The sequence below is a fragment of the Peromyscus leucopus genome, chromosome 19 (assembly GCF_004664715.2).
Source record: "Peromyscus leucopus breed LL Stock chromosome 19, UCI_PerLeu_2.1, whole genome shotgun sequence".
Classification (NCBI taxonomy): Eukaryota; Metazoa; Chordata; class Mammalia; order Rodentia; family Cricetidae; genus Peromyscus; species Peromyscus leucopus.
The window spans coordinates 25,780,375-25,801,825 of record NC_051079.1 but is presented as its reverse complement, the minus strand read 5'-3'; the positions used below and the strand labels follow the sequence as shown (position 1 = coordinate 25,801,825).

The following is a 21,451-nucleotide window of genomic DNA, read 5'->3' as shown; positions in this document are numbered from 1 at the left end:
TACACCAGAATAAGGAATCTGATCCCATTACAGATGGTTGTGAGCCACCATGTGGTCGTTGGGAATTGAACCCAGGACCTCTGAAAGAGCAGCCAGTGCTCTTAACCACTAAGCCATCTCTCCAGCCCCCTGTTCATTTTTTTAAATAATTTATTTTTATTTTATGTTCTTTGGTGTTTTGCCTACATGTATATCTGTATGAGGATGTCAGATCCCCTGGAACTGGAGTTGTAGACAGCTGTGAGCTGCCATGTGGGTGTGGAGAATTGAACCTGAGTCCTCTGGAAGAGCAGCCAATGCTCTTAACCACTGAACCATCCCTCCAGTCCTCCTTCTGTTCATTTTAATGTGATTCTTCCTTATTCATTTAATGCTTTGAGTTTTTTAATTTTTTGTTTAAAAATGTTAAAAATTACATTTAAAGAAACGCTCTGTGTGTGTGTGTGTGTGTGTGTGTGAGAGAGAGAGAGAGTGAGAGAGAGAGAGAGAGAGAGAGAGAGAAAGAGAGAGAGAGAGAGAGAAATGAGGTTCATGTGGAGGTCAAAGAACAATTTGCAGGAGTTTCTTTTCTCCTTCTCTGGAGCAGATCTAGGATCAAACTTAGGTGGTCAGTCTTGGTGGCAAGCACCTTTACCTGCTGAGCTATATCATCAGCCTGGTGTTTTGTTTTTTTAAACTGTACAGATAAGAATGAAATGAAACAGGGTGCTGGGTCCCTCCCCCACTTCCAGGGGATCCAACAACTTCTCTGTGACTCCTTGTTCATGAGCACCAGAATACCATGGTGTACATAAGCCCACACTGGCACATATACACATAAATTTTAAAAAAGAAAGAGCCAGGTGTAGTAAATGTCTTCAATCCGAGCTCTCCAGAGACATAGGCAGGCAGATCTCTGTGTCAAGACAGCCAGAGCTACGGAGTGAGGCACTATCTCAAAAACAATCAAAAGGAAGTAAAATTCAGCCAGATGTGGTGGCGCACACTTTTAACCCAAGCACTCTGGAGGTAGAGGCAGGTGGATCTCTGAGTTCAAAGCCAGCCTGGCCAACAGAGTGAGTTCTAGGACAGCCAGGGCTATACAGAGAAATCCAGTCTTGAAAAAAATCAAAAATAAAATAAAATAAAATTCTAGATTTATAAAGCATTTAATAAACTTCACCTTATTTGATATTATTTGTAAAATTCTTTGTGGATTTATGATATTGTTACTGTAATTTTCTGCTTTATGTGTATGGATGTTTTACCTGTCCATGCACCACATGCACACGGTACCCACAGAGAACAAAGAAGGCATTTGATCCCCCAGAACTGCAGTTACAGAAGGTTATGAGCTACCATGTGGGTGCTAGGAATTGAACCTGGGTCCTCTGCAAGGGCGGTCAGTGCTCTTAACCACTCAGCTATCTTTCCAGGCCCTGTAATTAAAACAAAACAAAACAAAACAACAACAACAACAAAAAAAAACAACAACCCACTTTTTGAGAGGAGGGGCAGGTTGAGACAGGGTCTCACGTAACTCGTGCTGACCTGGAAACTTGCTGTGGATACAGCCTAGGCTGACCGTGAGCCTCTGCTCTTTTTGCCTGACCTTCCAAATGCTGGATTTACAAGCATGAGCCACGACTTCCTGCTTCTTTTAAAATCTAATGCATTTGAATTCCATTTTGTGCTTAATGTCTTTATAAACAAAGAGTAATATAAAAAGTCATTGAACTTGAAAATAGTTTTAAAATAGAAGTAATACCTAATATAGAAGTAAATTTTAAATATTCAGTAATTCTATTTTATTTCTAAATTTGTTAAAAATTAGAATATGAGGAGCTAATAGATAAAGCCAGAAAAGCATATTTTGATATATGCTTTATATCAAATGATATATATTAATTGGCTCCCTTTTTTGGCTGTGGGATGAGGGGTGTAGTAGTTTGAATGTAGTTGACTCCCATTATCCCATAATCTCAAAGGGAGTGGCACTATTAGGAAGTGTGGCTTTGTTGGAGTGGGTATTGTAGCTTGAATTCTAATTGGTCTTAATAAAAACCCACAGTCAGATATCAGGGTAAATGCTAAAAGATCAGAGAAGTAAAGGAGCCAGTCCCTAGAGAAACTTCTTACCTCTGTTGAATCCTCAGACTGAAAAGGTGGGTTGAGCTCCTGTCTCCTCCCACCCACATTATATTCCTTTCTCTGCTCAGCCATATACTTCCTGTCTCCACCTTCCTAGTGCTGGGATTAAAGGTGTGTGCCTCACAAGTACTAGGATCAAATGCATGAGATCCCAAGTGCTTGGATTAAAGGCGTGAGCCTCCACCACCTGGCTCTGTTTCTCTTTTAGACTGGATCAATCTTGTGTAGCCCAGGGTGGCCTCGAACTTCTGATCTACCTGCTTCCTCCTCCCAAGTGCTGGGATTAAAGGTATGTGCCACTGCTGCCTGGACTCTGTGGTTAACTAGTGGCTGGCTCTACACTCTGATCTCCAGGCAAGCTTTATTTGTTAGAGCATCAACTATCACCACAGGGTGTGGCCTTGTTGGAGGACATGTGTCACTGTGGGGATGGTTTGAGATTTTATGTACTCAGGATACTGTCCAGTGTGTCAGTTGACTTCCTGATGCTCTCTGGCCAAGATGTAGCCATCAGGACATTTGCCTGCACACCACCGTGCTCCCTGCCATGATGGACTGAATCTCTAAACTGTAAGCGGGCCACCACAGTTGAATGTTTCTTTTATAGGCGTTATCGTGGCCATGGTGTCTCTTCACAGCAAGGAAAACCCTAACTAAGACACAGGGTTGAGACAGGGTTTCTCTATGGCTGTCCTGGGACTTGCTCTGTAGACCAAACTGTCCTGGAATTCAAAGAGATCCATCTGCCTGCCCTCTGCCTCCCAAAGCTGGGACTAAAAGCTTGTGCCCCTATGCCTGGCTATTAATTGGCTCTTGATTCTGCTAATTATTGTGTGCGTGACATTTTCCAAATCTTCTGTGGATACACTTACTTCTCTCTAAACCTACATTATTGGTGCTTCACTGTCATCCCAGTGCTCTGGAGTCTGAAGTAGAGGATTGGGGTGAGTGTAATGCCCCCATAAGGCTCTGTGAAATAAATAGTAGATAAAAAGAATCTCATAAATAAATAAATAATGCCTCCCCTCCCCCCACACAATAGGAATGGGGCTGTAGCTCAGTGGCAAGGCACTTGCCTCGAAAGCACAAGGCCATGGGTTCAATCCCCAGCACCATACACACAGCAATGACAACAAACCCACGGAATAACCAGGCATGATGGCAAAAGTCTGCAACCCCCTTGAGAGGTAGAGGTGGAAAGGCCAGAAGTTCAAGTCAGCTTAGATTACAGGAGACTCTGTCTCAAAAAACAAAACACACACACACACACACACACACACACACACACACACACACACACACACACTCACACACACGGGTCTGGGATTTGGAGAGGTTGGTAAAGGTCATGCTGTGCAAGCGTGAGGACCGGAGTTCAAATCCCCACGACCTGTGTAAAAAGTTGCAGTAGGGTGCATCTTTAGTCCCAGTGTTGGGAAGCTGAGACAGGGGAATGCCTAGAGCTTGCTGGCCAGCTAGTCTAGCTGTGTTATCAAGTTCAGTGAGAAACAGTCTCTCAGGTGGCCGGTGGTGGCACACACCTTTAATCCCAGCGCTCGTGAGGCAGGGGCAGGTGATCTCTGTGAGTTCGAGGCCAGCCTGGTCTACAGAGTGAGTTCTAGGACAGCCAGGACTGTTATACAGAGCAACCCTGTCTCGAAAAACAAACTAAACAAAGCAAACAAACAAAAATTTAAGTGGAAAATGATAGAAAAGGATACCTAATATTGATTTCTGACCCACCCACCCATCCCTCCACACTTCATCATGTACATGCATGAACACATATACACATACAGACACATATACCAAAACACAAACCTGAAAACAAACAAACAAGCAAACACTCAAAGTTTTTCCTGCAGCTGTGACCACCATCTCTCTACTGGCCTATTGTGACAGTGTCCTAACCGTATGGCCTCCATTCTTGATTTCTCCATTTCATTCCCCCTTTATAACCTATAATGTTCTTTTGAAAATGAGATTGTATCAATAACTCATTTGAAACCATTTGGTGGCTTCCAGGGCTGGGAATACGGCTTAGTCAGTAAAGAGAGTGTCATATGAGCATGAGATCTGGAGTTCAGATCCCCAGAACCCATGTAAAAAGGAAGTCTTTGGTGGCACACTTGTGTAACACATGTGCTGAGGGGACAGAAACGGGTGGCTCTCTGGAGATCATCAGGCAGCCTATCTAACTAAGTAAGGAGACTGGTCTCAAAAAAATAAAGGAAGTAAGCAGTTGAGGAAAGACACCAAGCAATGCAGGTGGGTGCACACACACCCACCTGCACACTTACACACGCTGCTCTATCACACAGGTGCACACACCTACCTGCACACACTGCCCTCTGCACACAGGTGCACACACACCCACATGCACACTTACACACGCTGCTCTATACACACAGGTGCACACATCCCACCTGCACACCTGCACACACTGCCCTCTGCACACAGGTGCACACACACCCACATGCACACTTAGACATGCTGCTCTATACACACAGGTGCACACACACACACCTGCACACTTACACACGCTGCTGTATACACACAGGTGCACATACACCCACATGTACACCTGCACACACTAACAACTACATTATACATAGACAAAACACAAACATACAATGTAACACACCCTAAAGTGCACACATGAAAATTATGTAATGTAAAGTCATTTAGTGGCTTTCAATCACACTCAAAATGCCATTCTAATCTAACCATACAAAGTATTTCATGATCTAACCTCATCTATCTCCACACTGACATCTACCATCCTGCCACATGATTCTTTTTATTTCCCTAACATTCCAACCTACACACACACACACACACACACACACACACACACACACACACACAGAGAGAGAGAGAGAGAGAGAGAGAGAGAGAGAGAGAGAGAGAGAGAATAGTCTGGAACTCATAAATTTCATAACGTTTATGGTAGATAGAAATGGAAGAGAGCTGGGCTGTGGTGGCACATGCTTTTAATCTCAGTACTCAGGAGGTAGAGGCAGGCAGATCTCTGAGTTTGAGGCCAGTCTGGTCTACAGAGAGAGTTCCAGGACTGTGGTGATATATTTGTAATCTAAAAAAATAAAGCTTGCCTGAAGATCAGAGGACAGAGCCAGCCATAGAGGTCAGGCAGTGGTGGCACACACCTTTAATCCTAGCACTTGGGAGGCAGAAATCCATCTGAATTTCTATGAGTTCAAAGCCATTTTGGACTACAAGAGATGAATCCAGTTTAAAAGAGAAACAGCTAGGCAGTGATAGCACAGACCTTTAATACCAGCACTTGGGAGTCACATGGTTTTAATCCCACAACCAGGAAGGTTGAGACAGGAAGTGATATGGTTGGGCAGAGAAAGGAATATAAGGTGGGAGGAGACAGGAATTAGGCCTTTTCGACTGATATATTGTGCACCCTAATAAACTTGCCTGAGGATTAGAAGACAGAGCCAGCCACTAGATTAGACGCAGAGGTCAGGCAGTGGTGGCACACACCTTTAATTCCAGCACTTGAGATCTCATGCCTGTGCTTGGGAAGCACACACGCCTTTAATCCCAGGAAGTAAGATGGCAGGGCAGAGAAAGGTATATAAACCATGAGGAAACAGGAACTCGCTCTCTTCAGGCTGAGGATTTCGTAGAGGTAAGAACTAGTGGCTGGCTGTTCTGCTTCTCTGATCCTTCAGCTTTCACCCTGATATCTGGCTTTGGGTTTTTTATTTTACTTTATTTTTTATTTTTATTTATTTATTTTTTTGGTTTTTTAAGACAAGGTTTCTCTGTGTAGCTTTGCGCCTTTCCTGGAACTCGCTTTGGAGACAAGGCTGGCCTCGAACTCACAGAGATCCACCTGACTCTGCCTCCCAAGTGCTGGGATTAAAGGCATGGGCCACCACCGCCCAGCCCTATTTTTATTTTTTTATTAAAAGATCATCTAAGATTCGAATAATAGGCTGAGGACTCAGAGGCATTCAGTCTGAGGATTCATGGAGACAGGATCTTCTCTAATTGGCTGATGAGTTGGTGAGGTGAGAAGTGGCTGTGGCTTGTTTCCTCTGATCTTTCAGCATTTACCCCAATATCTGGCTCCAGGTTTTTATTATAAGACCATTTAGGACTTGTGCAACACAGGACAGCCAGGGCTACACAGAAAAACCCTGTCTCAAAGTAAATCCCCCACCCCCAAAAAGAGGAAGCCATTCACAAAGATGTTTCTTTCATTCTTGTTTTTAGACTATATAGTCCTGGCTGGTCTGGACAGAGATCTAGGCAGATCTGTCTCCCCAGTGCTGGGATCAAACCATCACAAGAGAGATCCATCAGATATTCTCAACAAAAGAAGGCACATCCAGAAAACCTCGGGCTCAGGGCATTGTAAAGAAAGTCTACATTACTTACATTGAGTATGCTCTAATTGCACTCAATATCAAGTAACATCATGAAATTATGGAAAAGAGCAGATAGATTTGAAAATGACCAAGTGGAATTATTTTTCCTGTTTTTTTTTTTTTTTTTTTTTTTTTTTTTGAGGCAGAATTTAATTTTGCAGCCCAGACTGGCCTAAGTAGAATTTTTGAAGCTGCAGTTTTAACAGGACTTGGTGGTGCACACCTATTATGCCGGTATTTGGGAGGCTGAAGCAGGAGGATCAGCTCAAGGCTAGCATGGGATATGGAGTAAAATTCTGTCTCAAAAGAGCAAAATCGCCGGGCAGTGATGGCTCATGCCTTTATCCCAGCATTCAGGAGGCAGAGGCAGGCAGATCTCTGTGAGTTCGAGGCCAGCCTGGTCTACAATGAGTTCCAGGACAGCCAGGGCTGTTGCACAAAGAAACCTGTCTCAAAAAACAAACAAACAAACAAACAAACAAAAAAAACCAAAAAAGAAAAGAAAAAGAAAAAGAAAAAAAGCATAGTGAAAACTAAGCAAGAAATTGAAGTGTATTAGGTATTGAGGTTAAAAACTCAATGGATGAGTGAAATGATAAATGAGACACAGTTGAAGAGACAATTGGTGAAGTGAATTATAGAAAGCCAAAGTCATGTGTGCATCTGTGCGAGCATATAAACACAGGTGCCTGCAGAGCCGAGAGAGATGGGAAGGTACCAAGTGTAAAGCAGAGGTTGAGAGACGTGGATGCTTCAGTATACTTCTAGTTCCACACTGGCTGTGTATTCTCTAGAATTACTTAAGTCCTTATATAAAATGGTGTGCCAAGCAGGAATGAGAGAAAGACAGAACCAAAGCCAAAATGTATCTCTGTATAAGATCCCAGTTGGTACCCTGCCCCCTCTCTTTCCTGGCTTGTTATCCCTGTATAAATAGCTTGGAATCATGAGCAGACTGCCCTTAAATTCATGGTTATTCTTCTGCCTCAGTTTCCCTAGTGCTGGGATCACAGGCAATAGGCCAACATGCTTGACCCTCATCTATTTTTTTTTTTTTTATAATTTTTATTTTCTAAGCCTCGGTATTCCAGCGTCTCCCATCCAAGTACTAACCAGGCCCGACCCTGCTTAGCTTCCGAGATCAGACGAGATCGGGCGCGTTCAGGGTGGTATGGCCGTAGACCTCATCTATTATTTTTAAGTTTTCCAGTTTTGTTTTTTGAGACAAGCCTCGTGTAGCCCAAGCTGACCCCCCAACTCTCTATGCTGCTGAGGATAACTTGAACTTTTTTAATTTTTAAAAATGTTTATTCTTATTAATTTTAATTATGTATTCATGTGTGCGTCTGTGCGAGCATATAAACACAGGTGCCTGCAGAGGCGAGAGGTGTTGGACTCCCCTGCAGCTGGAGGTATAGCTTTTTGTGAGCCATCTGATGTGGGTGGTCCTCTGGAAGAGGAGTACATGCTCTGACCCATCTCTCCAGTTCCTAGTTGTAATTAAACTTTGCATTTATTTATTGTATGTGTGTGTGCATAAGTCAGAGGATAACTTGTGGGAATCAGTTCTCTGCACCACTTGGATTTTTGGGATTGAACTCATTGTAGTCAGGCGTGGGGACAAGCACCTTTATTCCCTGGGCCATCTTGCTTTTGGACCTTGAGTTTCTGATCCTGCTGCCTCCACCTATCTAGCATTTGGGGCACAGGCATGCACTATCACACCTATTTTGTGCCGTGCTGTGGATCAATCCCAGAGTTTCAAGTGTGCTAGGTAAGTACTCTGCCGATTGAACTACACCCCCAGCCAGGAATCTGACTTCAACAATCATATGCGGCTTGTTTTGAAAAGCACTATGTCTAGAAGATCTCTGAAGAGGCTTTAGCAGAATTAAGTTCTTTCTGGGTGGCTATTCCAATTGCACCTTCTTCTAATGGTCTTACTGGCATGCCGGAAGCTGTTTGTCTAATTGTGTGCGGAAGATAACTAAGAGCCACACCTGAGCGGTCACACGTTCATCAGATTTTATCGGAATTCCCAAATGTTTTGAGCCACTTGTCTCACGGCCGAGTGGCGGAGTAGGGTAGATTAGACAGACGGAGTGAGAAATCTGGGTTAGAGTTTGATTTATGCGCAGGCGCAGAAGGAAGCCTCGCAAGTAAACCCGAACGCGCCCTTCCCCCGTCCCTTTCCGGCTGGCATCTAACGCAGGCGCGTAGAGTGCTCCAATATGGCGGCCCCCGTGGACCTGGAGCTGAAGAAGGTAACGGGGGCTTTTGAGCAGACAGAGCCTACTGTTTGGATGACGAAGCGAGTGGGGACAGTAATAGAGAGGGGGGATCACGTCTCGCTGAAGGAAAGAGGCTGTAGGGGCGGGGCCTGGCTTCCCGGAGTCCTGAGACCGCCCGCTCTGCTTCGGCGGGACCGGGGTCCCCGGGGGGCTCTCGCTGGCGGGAGCTGCTTAGGGCGGGTGGGTGAGTGGGCTGCAGTGTCCTCCTCTCCCGGCGTTTTGGAGCCGTCAGGGACCCAATTTCAAAGCAAGAACTGAAGACAGCGTCTCATGCAGATGCCCTTCAAAGTGCTTGCTGGAGTCGACTTGAAAAACTCCACGCTCGCCTTTGCTTTTAGGTCATGCGTTCTGTACCACCCCTTGCAAGGTCCTTGTTTCTACACCCATCGCCTTTTTAAAGAATTTCCCACACCCGTCCCCAAATCCAGTATCCAGTAAGGAGCCAGTAAGGATTTCCAAATGAGCGGTCAGAGGATTTTCCTTTTTGTTCAGTCTGTTGCTTATAAATGGTTTTTGTTATTTTGCTTTTTTTTTTTTTTGTAATTTATTTATTTTTATTTTATGTGCATTGGTATCTTGCCTGCATTTTGCCTGCATGACTGTGAGAGTGTCAGATCTTGGAGTTACAGGCAGTTGTCAGTTGCCATATGGGTGCTGGGAATTGAACCCCGGTCCCCTGGAAGAGCAGTCATTGCTCTTAACCACTGAGACATCTCTCCAGCCTCTCCCCCTTTTTTTTAAAGACTGTGTAGCCAAGCTGGCTTGCAACTACAGGCAGTCTTCCTTCCTCAGCCTCTTGAGTTCTGGAATTACAGTCTTGAGTCAAATGCTGGTTTATAAAATGGGTTGTTAATAGGAAACATTTTTGCCACTTAAAAGTCTTAGGACCCTAACACTACCAAGACCTCAGACTGTGCTTTCTTTGTGGAGAGTTGGCTATAATTAGAAAGCGCCCTAGAATTCATTCAGTTTAAATCTACTTTTCTAGAAAGGTAAATTTCTAGTGTTTTTGTGGTATGTGGTTTGTTTGTTTGGTCAGGCCCTGAACTCCCAATGCTCTTTAGTGCTGCTGCCTCCGCCAGACTATTAGGATAGCAGAACTGTGCTAGGGTCACTGGCAAGAAAAGTCTTAAAAGATTGAGTCCCATGCAGCAAGATGGGTCAGCACATGAAGACCCTTGCCAGATAGCCTGGCTGTTAAAGTTCTGTCCCTGCAACCCAAGGTGGAAGGAGGGAACGGCTCGAAGTTGCTCTATAATGTCTCAGAGGCACACCCCAGCACACTGGCCCATACTCAACACACAATAATAAATAGATTCTGTAGGTGAGCAACATATTTTAAAAGTTGTATATTTGTGTGTGTGTGTGTGTGTGTGTGTGTGTGTGTGTGTGTGTGTAGACACACCTTCAAGTTGCTTAGGGGAGGTCAGAGAACAACTTTTGGGAGTTGGTTCAAGTGGCACCTGGGACTTGAACTCTGATCAACAGACCTTTTAGTCAAGAGGAGCCATCTCACCGGCCCAGATTCTGGTTTGGTTTTGTTTTCCCTCAGAGACAAGGTCTCACGTAGCCTGGGCTGGCCTGGCACTTGACTGTGTAGCTGGCATGCACCAACCACTACACCCAGTTTCCCCAATGCTAGGGATTTCTGCATTCAAGGCAGGGACGGTTCACCTTGTATTTTGAGATAAGGCCACTCACTGGGACCTAGGGAGTGCCACTTTGACTAGATTGTCTGGCTAGCGAGCTTCAAGGATCCTCTTTTTTTCTCTGCCTCCATGCCTAGCATTCAACAAGGACGAGTTGTATTTTTATGTATGTGGGTGTCTTGCCTGCATGAATGTCTGAGTATACCATATGTGTACAGCCCCCTTAGGCTAGAAAAGGGTGTTGGATCCCCCTGAAACTGTAGTTACAGGTAGTTGTGAGCTGCTGTGTGGGTACTGGGAACCAAACCTGGGTTCTCTGCAAGAATATCAAGTGCTCTTAACCTCTGAGCCATCCCTCTAGCTCCCAAGCTCAACTTTCTTTGTGGGTCCTGGGGCGTGAACCTTAGGCCAGCTGACTGAACGGTTTCCTAGCTCCCAGTAACATCTTAAGTAGCTGCCTCTGGTTAACCTTTGTCTAAGCAACAGGACAGCTGAAATAGCTGTTGTTCCTAATAAAAGAAGCCATTTGTTATTGTTCTGGGGACGCTAAGTATGCGTGCGTCTTGCTCTTTGCCGTTCTTGACTTGACACATGTAAACTTAATCTTATGCAGCATTCTTTCATGCTGTAAATCTTAGTGTCGGACCCCCCCACCCCCGTCACCCCCTTTTTTTTAAGCCCCTGGCTAACTGGAACTCACTGTGTAGACCAGGCTGTTCTTGAAATCACAAGAGATCCTCCTGCGTCTTCCCCTTTAGTACTGGGAGTAAAAGTGTGCACCTCTATCCCTGACGTGTAAATCTCAGATGTGTGTGAGTGTGGACACACACATGCCACAATGCTAGTGTGTGGTCAGAGTATGTGTAGGTCTCCTTTTACCTTGTGGGTTTAGGTTTGGGGATGGAACTCAGGTTGTTAGGCTTGGTAGTAAGAACCTTTACCTACTGAGCCATCTCATAGATCTCTGTCTGTCTGTCTATCTATCTATCTTAATCTTTTAAAAATTACATTGTACGTGTGTGTGTGTGTGTGTGTGTGTGTGTGTGTATGTGCTCGAGTGTGAATGCTGGTACTGCATGCCCAAGTGGAGGTCAGGGGACAGCTTGAGGGAGTTAGTTCTCTCTTACCATGCAGCTCCCAGGGCTCAAATTTAGGTCATCATGCTTGATGTCAAGTGCCTTTATCTGCTGAGCCAATCTCACTGACCCTGAAAAACAATTCTTTTTTAAGACAAGGTGTCTTATAGCCCAGGCTGGCCTTGAATATCTTATGTGTCTGAGTCCTAAAGTACTCCCGATCCTCTGCTTCCGCCTCCCAGTTGTTAGGATTACAGGCATGAGACACCAGGTCTGGGTCTCCAGCCAGGATTTTGAAATAATGTGAAGTGCTCTGAATTCTAGTTGTGTAATACAGATGTAGTGAGTTCTTTCTTTTACAATTCTTGCTTTGGATCTCTGAGTTTTATCCCCAGAGTGTTTTATTTATTCCTTTTATTACTCTTTGGTTATTTAAATACGGGTAGTATTTAATGGACTTTTGTCTTGTTCATATTGGTAGACTATGAATAGGGTACATTTAGAATTTAGCATAGTATTAGAATTCTGTTCTGATTTTGGTAAATTTCACAGCTTTGGTTAGTATGTTCTGTTTTAATAAATCAGAATTTGACTTAGATGCTTCCTTTCTAAATCAAAGACTTGTTTTTCTTAGGCCTTCACAGAGCTTCAAGCCAAAGTTATTGATACTCAGCAGAAGGTGAAGCTTGCAGACATACAGATTGAACAGCTAAACAGAACGAAAAAGCACGCACACCTTACAGACACAGAGATCATGACGCTGGTAGATGAAACTAACATGTATGAAGGCGTAGGAAGAATGTAAGTAAAATGCAGCTGGAGCGGCGTTTGTCTGCGAGAGCCTCGTGTGAATTAAGTGGTAGAATTATTTATTTAAAACTTGGATTAAAACCTACAAAAGCTTTCTTTTTTCCCCCCCTCAAGATAGGGTTTCTCTGTATATTCCTGGCCATCCTGGATACCACTCTATAGACCAGGCTGGCCTTGGATTCACAGAGATCCCCCTTCCTCTGCCTCCCACGCCCATGGAGGCATCAGATTCCTTAGGAACTGGAGTTGTAGGTGTTTATGAGTCTCTTGATGTGGGTGCTGGGAACTGAACCTGGGTCCTCTGCAAGAGCAGCTGGAACTCTTGCTGGCTGAGCCATCTCTCCAGCCCCTCCCCTTTTAAAAATTTATTTTTATTAATTATGTGTGTACAGTGTGTCTGTGCGTTAGTCTGCGCCAAGTGAGTGCAGGTGCCCACTAATTTACCCTTTGTACTAATCATCAACTATTTATTTAAAATTATTTTAATGAATGGAAATAGAGACGGTTTACTGAGAAAGGAGAAGCACCACTCCTGAGAATGTGAGTGGGCCACTGAGGAGGGAAAAGGCTTAGGTTATTAATATAATTAACCACTGTGTTACAATTTTTTCTATCAGAAACATTCTCCTTATGAGAGAGATTAAGTCTGCTTTATATTTTCTGAGAGAATGAAGAATGGGAAAGCCCTTGTGTATGGGTCACATTCCATTACAGTTAGCTAACAGGGAAGAAGTGATTTTTTTTTAAGTGGGGAGGAGGGGGTCCTGTGTTTGGCCTTTGGATATTATGTTCTTACGGACCTCTACTTTAAGTTTGGGGATCTTTAGAATGGAATTTGACCTTGGTCTCAGGATGACTTCTTTGTGATTGCCTGGGAGCAAGCAAGTGTGTAAAATTCTGTAATAACTTTAGAATGACATCATGACAAGGTGACCCTTCCCGTGACTAATTCATTCTTTCTGCTAAAAGAGAAGTGATGATAAATGTTGGATTTGCTTTCTCAAATGAACCACATACATTTTCTCTTATGTTCATATTTTTCATTTTGTCTTATTTTAAGAGAATGAGGGTCCCTTTTGTGAGTTTTTGTTTGTTTGCTTTTGCTTTTATTTTTGAGAACGTCTCACTCTTGCTCAGTCTGGCCTCAAACTAATTGTGTAGCGGAGGGTGACTGAACTGATCCTCCTGCCTCTGTGTCACCAAGTGCTGAGATTACAGGTGTTCAGTATTGGCTCCAATCTGTGAGGTTGTTAATGGTACAGAAGCCTTGATTGTGTGTCTGTGTAGTGTGAAATACATTGTTGGCATTCACTGGATGGTAATTTAATCCCTCAATTTGAATATACTTAGGTCTTAAAACAGTAATGCTAGTCTATTAATATCCTTGGATTTTATATTATTACTTTAGCCTTTATTTATAACAGCCAAAGAATTTTTTTCTTTTTAATAGTCTCTCTATGGAGCTACGGAGCCTTGACTGGCCTGGAACTCACTATGTACACCAAACTGGCCTTGAACTCACAGGGAACCATCAGCCCCTGACTCCTGAGTGCTGGGATTATGCATGTACCCCCATGCCCAGCATTTTGTTGTTTTTTTGAGAGAGGGTCTCATGTAGCCCAGGCTAGCTTCTTGCTAGCTTCTGAACATGTATTTTCCAAGTGCTAGGATTACTGGAATGTGCTGCATTGGAATTAATGTTTTTAATTTTAAAAATCTTTTAAATTTTAATTGTTTTATGTTTGATTCTGAGAGTCAAAACTAGGGCTTTGTGCATGCCAGACAAGTCCTCAACCACTAAGCTGCATCTTCAGCCCTGAAGTTTTCCTATCTAATTAGACTAATGTCATTTACATTGCATATGTGAGTTACTTTTTTTTTCATTCTGTCCAAAATTCTGCAGATAGGTTGCATTTCATGCAAAGAATAATAGAATTTTACTTACTTACATATAAGTAGTTAATGGCAGAATGGTATTATTTCATATAAACTATTTCTTAAGAGTAGTGTGCACTTTTAGAGTTTTGGACGAGCCTTGGTTTTAAAACAAGCTTCTTCGAGTTCTGCACTTCATGCAGCCTGAGTCTGCCCTGTGTCGTGGGGCATGTGAGGTAACAGCATCTGCCATTTGGCCAGAGTATTGGTGCCTCAGGGCAGGAGAGACTTGCTGAGTGCCAGTCTGGTCATGAGGATGTTCCCTTTCTTGATGCCAATCCTGGAATACCTACTTCTGAATTTATGGCCTTGAGAGATCTTGAGTCTAACGTTGTTATTCATTTCTCCAATCCCATCCTTTGCCTTCGTTTTTGAATGCTGTTTGAGAATTCTAATTACATGATGAGTTTACCCCCATTTTTGTTTAGAAATGATTTTAAAACCTAAAACTCTGCTTTTGTGGTAGAGCCAGTTGTAGATTCTTCTGCTTTTCTTGTGGCCCACAGTTACTGTTTTTTGTTTGTTTTGTTCGGTATATTGAACTGGGGGCCTCACACCTGCCAGACAGGTGCTGTATCACTGATCTGTAGTCTCAACTTTTTTTATTTTTTATTTTTTTGAGATAGGGTCTCCTGTAGCCCAGGCTAGCTTGAATTTTTTGTTGTAGCCAAGGCAGTTCCTGTCACCTGCCCTCACCTCCCGAGAGTGCGATTATGGGCAGCTCACCCTGCAGGGTCTCCACCTGTTCTTTCTGTGCTCCGGGTCTGCTCACAGCCGTTCCTCACAGTGACAGAACGGTCATTCCTCACAGAACCCTTTGTTTATCCTCTGTCACCGCAGGAGAGAGTCTAAGCTTGTCGGTCTCACGTTCATGGTCATATAACCTGTTTTTAAGTGGCCCATCTAGCCTCAAGTCCTACTACTTCCTGTTCCTAGACATTTCATCTCACGGTCCTGCTCTTTGTGTTTCCGTGTGGTTTTTAAGTGTGCTCTGGTTGACTGACTGGTGGTGTCTGTCATGGAGCGGGGGTGGGGTGTGGGGTGGGTGGGTGGGGTGGGTGGGGGTGGGTGTAGGAGAGCACTGGCACGTGCACCAGACATTTTTACCCTTGTTATGTGGGGTTTTTTCCCTTTATGTCATGTTTTTGTGCTCTCTCTTTTTTTTTTTTTAACCTTTGCTTATTCTGTTCATGGCCTTCAATATTCCTTTGTGAAAGGAGCTCAATATATGTCTCGGGTCTCGTGATGTCTTTGGAACCTGTCCGGATTTGCCCGTTCTTTCTTCAGCAACACCAAGGCCTTTGTTTTAACTGTCAGTAGATCACGTGTGATTTCCCCAATGATCGACTCTCTTGAGATCGTGTACATACATCACCTTGGGTTCCACCGTTCTCAGAATAATGTTTGGCACAAAGTATGTGTTAAATAAGTATATTTTGATTTGAATTGAATTTGATTGTTTTTCAGCCTACGATAACTGCATTTTGTTTGTTTGTTTATTTGACATAGCGTCTTAGATAGCCCAGGTTGGCCTTAAACTGTGTGTAACAAGGGTGGTCTTGAACTCTTGCCCCTACCTCCTAAGTGTTAGGATTACAGGCCTGCACTGCCATGCCTAGCTTCTTGATTCTTTAGAGAAAAGTTGTGCTTAGAAAGTGTCAGAAGTTCAAGAATTAGAGTTTATAATCCTATTTTAATATATGATTTGGTCAAGATGAAATTATCAAAGTAGTATGTAAAGCCATGTGTGGTGGTGAATGCCTTAAATCCCAGTACTTGGGAGGCTGAGCAGGATTATTGAGTTTCTGGCCAATGTGGGCTACAACGGGAGTTCCAGGCTTGCCTGCTTACACAGTGATACCAGCTCAAAACTGACAAACAAAGTAACCGTGACTAAAGCCAAAGGACTTGTTTCTTAGCAAAGTTGCCTGATCTGCCTCGGTTAATCTGCTAGGATTACTTCTCTTGAGAAAGTTGACTAATTTTTAATGCCAGGCAGTTTCAGAGTGTCAAAACTGACAACAAAGAAATCACCAAACCTTTAGAATTATGCCGTAGGCGCGATTCTTGGGTAACAAAGACTGTTCTATACAGTATAATTGTGTCTGACTTTCTTCATTTTCACATAGATGGAAGACAGATTTTCCTTTTCAGGGTATGTGTGTATTTAAACAGATCTCTGCAAGCCCACATGCCCTTCAGCTTATATTTAGAGAGAAGGTTGGTAGTGTTGAATAACTTATATGTGGCTATTTCGGTGTTAAAGTAAAGAAAGTCAAGCTGCGGGGTCAGGGAAGATGAATTGCTCTCCACTGTAAGCTCTGAACTTCATTGTTCAAGGCTGTATCTGTCCGTCTTCTGGGACGGTGCCAGCACATTTTCGTTCTCTTACTTCATATTCTTTGGAGAGGCTGTTATGTAGCCTGATACTACTACCACCAATTTCTAGTTTTGCTGCTTAAGCTGTTTGTGCGCTGACCTCACCGCGCTGCTTTGAGAAGTGTGATGAAAGTTACAACTGTGGACGATCTGTCTGGATATTTGGAAGTGTTGGGCTTCGTTTGCATCTTTCTAGCGTGCAAGGAGGGAATCCAGATTTCAGATGAATGTGATGTGAATATTTCTTGTATTTTTTTTTCACAAATAAGGAACAATTTCTAATCATCTGAGTTTTCTTTTTTACTCTGTATAGGCTAGGATGAGTTTTTAAAAATAATTTTAATGTTTTGATAAGAATTCTATTTAAATACACACAAATAACGTTTAACCATGCTAGTGTTTGAAAAGACTGTATTTTTATAAACAATAGGCACGATTCTGACCTTGGTTTGATGTGAGAACTATCCTAACCTTTTGTTGAGCCGTGCATAAATAACATTTCTAATTTTCAAAACAGATAAATTGTCCTTTTATTTATCTTTTCCTTTCTTTCTTTTTTTTTTTTTTAACATGGGAGCAACTTGAGTAGATTAGCCTTTGAAAAGAATGATAAGTCCCTTTTTAAAGCTCGAAGCCAACTAAAAATAACCTGGTGCCATATTTAAACCAATTCAGAGGTATGCTACCATTCTGTGGGTATTTTTTACGTTTAGGGAACTAAGAATGAACAATGGTATAAATCTACCAGCCGGATAAGCGTCTGGCAATGCAGAGGTTGCTGGTGGGGAGTGTGGGCTATTTCTACTTGTTGAAGTAATTTTACGGTTGATCTTTGTTGCTTGAAAGATCTAGAAGTGTAAGCTTAAGTTAAACGCTGCATAGGTAGAAAGTAAAATAGTAGGTGCACTCCCGATAGCCAAGAGTTAGTTGCTTTGTAAAAAACGCCCAAGCAAGTTTTCAGCTAATTAGGGTAAAGAAATCTAAACTCTTCACCACAGCTCGGTCAGTTTGCCTTTTGTCTAAAACCGTAATGTTGTCCATGCTGTTGTCTTATTCGTCGGTGTGACTGTTGACATGTCATTTCACTGTGACGTCCGGTAAGGGGAGGACAGTGGTTTCCGTACGTTAGATATTAACGTAGGTGATAGTTTGCCAGCTCATGTTTGCAGCCCTTTTATAGTTTCATGTGTCTCTATAGAGCTTATCTTCCAGTTAAAGTGAGGTCACTTTAAAATTGAAGAAAGTAATATTTTATTCCCAAGAGGTAAGAAAAAAATTTAAAAAGTGTAGCACAGCAGACATTGTTGACTTTGTTTATACTGCTGTTGTGGTACAATAAACATAATCTATGCTTTTGCTCTTACCAGAATCAGGTTTAGCTATTTATTATTATTTTTAAGGATTTATTTATTTGTGCATTTTGTCTGCATGTACACTTCCACAACAGAAGAGGGTGTCAGATATAGTGGATCCACAGTTATAGCTGGTTGTGAGCCTCCATGTGGTTGCTGGGAATTGAACTCAGGGTCTGTCTGGAAGAGCAGCAGCCAGTGCTCTTAACTGTTGAGCCGTCTCTCCAGCCCCAGGTGTAGATATTTGATGCTAAGTACAGAAGGGAAAAATGTGTCGATTACTTTTGGTGGGAGAGCCCTATTGCAAATGCAAATTTGTAAGTTCCTTTCATATTCTCTCCCGAGGGATTAACCTGTATTTTAGGGTTTTAGAAAGCAATGCAAAGATGATTTTTAGAGGTAATCTTTTTATCTTTTTACTTTAAAACATTTTTACTTTTAAAAGAAGAGAGGTCCTTGCTGTTCAGCTGCTTTGACTAATAGAACCCGACTCACCCTTCTTAGGTTTTATACAGAGCCATTTAAAGTCCTGGCTTCCATTGCTCAGAGTTCTGAGGAAAAGCAAAACATCTTTTCCCGCTGTGTGTTTGGGAAAAATGACTCCAGCTGTGTTGATGTCGAATCTGTATAGAACCCCAGATGGGCGCATCTCTGGAGAGAGGGGACCTTTGAGTAATCTCCCTCATTTTCTTAAGTTGTCAATGACTTAAAAGTCTGATGCTCATTATGACCTGTTCCCCTGCTGTGTACAGTGACGTCATTGTTTTCAGGCTGCAGAGCCTAGCAGACATTTGCGTAAGACTTACACAGTCTTGTTTCTCCTGCAGAAGACGTCTTTAATAATTCCTTACTGTCTTCCCTCCCATCTCCTCCAGAATGTAAACATTCCCACTGAAACACAGGAAATTAGCTTAGAAAGTGTTGTGCTAATTAGAGCCAATTGTTAAAAAAGTCTCTTGTCTTAACTAGTGCGAACACGCTAAAATGAATTGTTATTTATGTGTCCTTCTTATGGGGTGCTTATTTTTAGGCTTTAAGGTTTTTTGTTGTTTTTTCTTTTTTTAAGAGTCTAATTCACTCATTCTGTTACTTAGCATCTACAATTCCTGACACCAGCAGACGTGACATAGGGGCTGGAGAGATGACTCAGTGGTTGGGGGCACTGGCTGCTCGTTCTTCCAGAGGACCAGGGTTCACTTCCCGCACCTACGTGGTGGCTCACAACCATCTGTAACTCCAGGGCATCTGATGTCCTCTTCTGTCCTCCATGAGCTCCAGGCCCACACGTGGTACATGTAGCAAAACACTCAAACACATAAAATAGAAAGAGCTTTTTAAAAAAAGACCCGATAAACGGTTTGGTTTTTTTTTTGTTGTTGTTGTTGTTGTTGTTGTCTGTCTTTTCCACAGAAGGGATTAAACATAGTCTGCCTTTGCCGTATGAAGGTAGCAGGCATTCAACGACGCAGCAGGACCCCGCGGTGTGTCCAGGTTGATGACAGACAAGAATCCACAGAGTTAGCTCAGGGAGGCGTCCAGTGCCACTTGCAGACGCTTGCAGCGACCTGTGTTACTCTGTCGCTGAGGAATTGTATTCGAGCTGACTTATCTGAGAAAAAAAACAGTCCATTTCAAGTTGTACTAAAGAATTTTCACTGCCGCTTATGTCAGAGGGACAAATTTAGGGACAGCTTGCTGTCTAATCTGAATGAGATGGCTGACATGCTTGTGTCAAGAACTGTGCCTGTTCAGTGAAATTCCCAAAAAGGAAAGAACTGACCTAGAGTGTGAGACCGATGACTTGCTAGCATTCTCTTCTTTCTTGATACTTGTATCCGGAATTGCTGGGATCTAGGTGTGATGACACACTCCTGTAACCTGTTGCTGGGCCCTGGAGCTGAGACCACAGGACTGAGAGTGAGTGGCGCGTGAGAGAATAGCTCATCGTCTTGGTCAGGAATTCTTTTTTTTTTTTTTTTAATTTATTATTATAAAGGGAAAACATTTAATGGGGTGGCTCACAGTCCATTATCATCATAGTGTGACATGGAGTCGTGCAAGCAGACATGGTGCTGGCGAAGGAGCTGAGGGCCCTGCATCTTGACGCACAGGCAACGGGAAGTGAACTGACAGTGGGTGTAGCTTGAGCACAGGAGACCTCAAAGCCCGCCCCCACAGTGACACGCTGCCTCCAGCAAGGCATACCTACTGGTCAGGAATTCTTACTACCTCTCTCTCTCTCTTTTTTAATTAATTTTTTTTTTTCATTTTACATACCAACCCCTGTTCCCCCTCCCCCTTCTCTTACTCCCCCTACCTCCGCCCATCCATACCCCTATCCCCTCTTCATAGGAGGTCAGGCCTCCCTTGGGCAGTCAACACAGGATGGCGGACCAAGTTGGGGCAGGACCAAGCCCCTCCCCACTGCATCCCGGTTAAGTAAGGCATTGGGAATTGGGCTCTAAAAAGCCAGTTTGTGTACCCAGTTTGTGTATCCTGGTCTCATTGCCAGTGGACCCACAAACACATCGAGCCACGCTATTGATTACCTCTCTTTTAAAAAAAAATTATTATTTGTGTGTGTGTGTGTGTGTGTGTGTGTGTGTGTGCGCGCGCGCGCGCGCGCGCGCGCATGCATGTGCACATGTGCAGGAAGATGTCGTTGTGTCCTCTAGAGTTCCAGTGGCTGTGAGCTGCCTCATGTGGGTTCTGGGAACTGAACTTGGGTTCATTGGAACTGCAGCAAGTACTCTTGACCACTGCTCGGTCTTTCCAGCCCCTGTCTCTCTTTTTTAAAATAATCATTTTAATGAGTTAATTAATCTCTTGTATGTGGGAACACATGTGGTAGTCAGGACAGCTTGAGGGAGTCACTCCCCTCTATCCACCACGTGGGTCCCAGGAATTGAAGTCAGGTGGTCAGGCCCGATGGCAGGTGCTTTTACCTGCTGAGCATCCTTCTTGTCTGGAGGCATATCAATTACCTTGAAATGGAGCGGGTGTTTGGAAGACATTATTAGCCTTCTGGCTTCAAAGAGAACTTAAATTATTCTGATATCAAAACTTTCAAGCATCTAGAGCCTAGTATTAAAAATCTGTCTCTAAATAGGTAAGAACTCATGACTGCTCTCTGCCTATCTTTTGATGTTGTCTGAGAGTAAAAGATTTGGATGGCAATGTGCATTCTATTTTTTGTTTTGTTTTGCTTCATTTTGAGACATCTTCTCACACAGTAGCCTAGTCTGGCTTGGAGGAATTTACTGTGTAGATCAGGCTAGTCTCAAACCAACGTTGATTTTCCTGACTCAGATTCCCAAGAACTAGGATTGCTACACCAGCTTCCAATATACATCCTTCATGTATGTTTCTGACTTTTGACATATGTTAGAAATACTTTTTATAGGGGATTGGAGAGATGGCTCA

At 43.2% G+C, this 21,451-nt stretch overlaps 1 protein-coding gene and 1 pseudogene across 1 annotated transcript in view; one reads left to right on the top strand and one right to left on the bottom strand.

Annotated features, from left to right (window-relative positions):
- Positions 1 to 7,605: 7,605 nt before the first annotated feature.
- Positions 7,606 to 7,719, bottom strand: LOC114705145 (annotated as a pseudogene).
- Positions 7,720 to 8,693: 974 nt separating this feature from the next.
- Positions 8,694 to 21,451, top strand: part of Pfdn1 (prefoldin subunit 1) — a 59,013-nt gene continuing 46,255 nt past the window's right edge. Inside the window, exons 1-2 of the mRNA XM_028886748.1 lie at positions 8,694 to 8,800; positions 12,187 to 12,353. Coding sequence (XP_028742581.1) covers positions 8,768 to 8,800; positions 12,187 to 12,353 — 200 coding nt within the window. The 5' untranslated portion in view covers positions 8,694 to 8,767. The remainder of the gene's footprint in view (positions 8,801 to 12,186; positions 12,354 to 21,451) is intronic.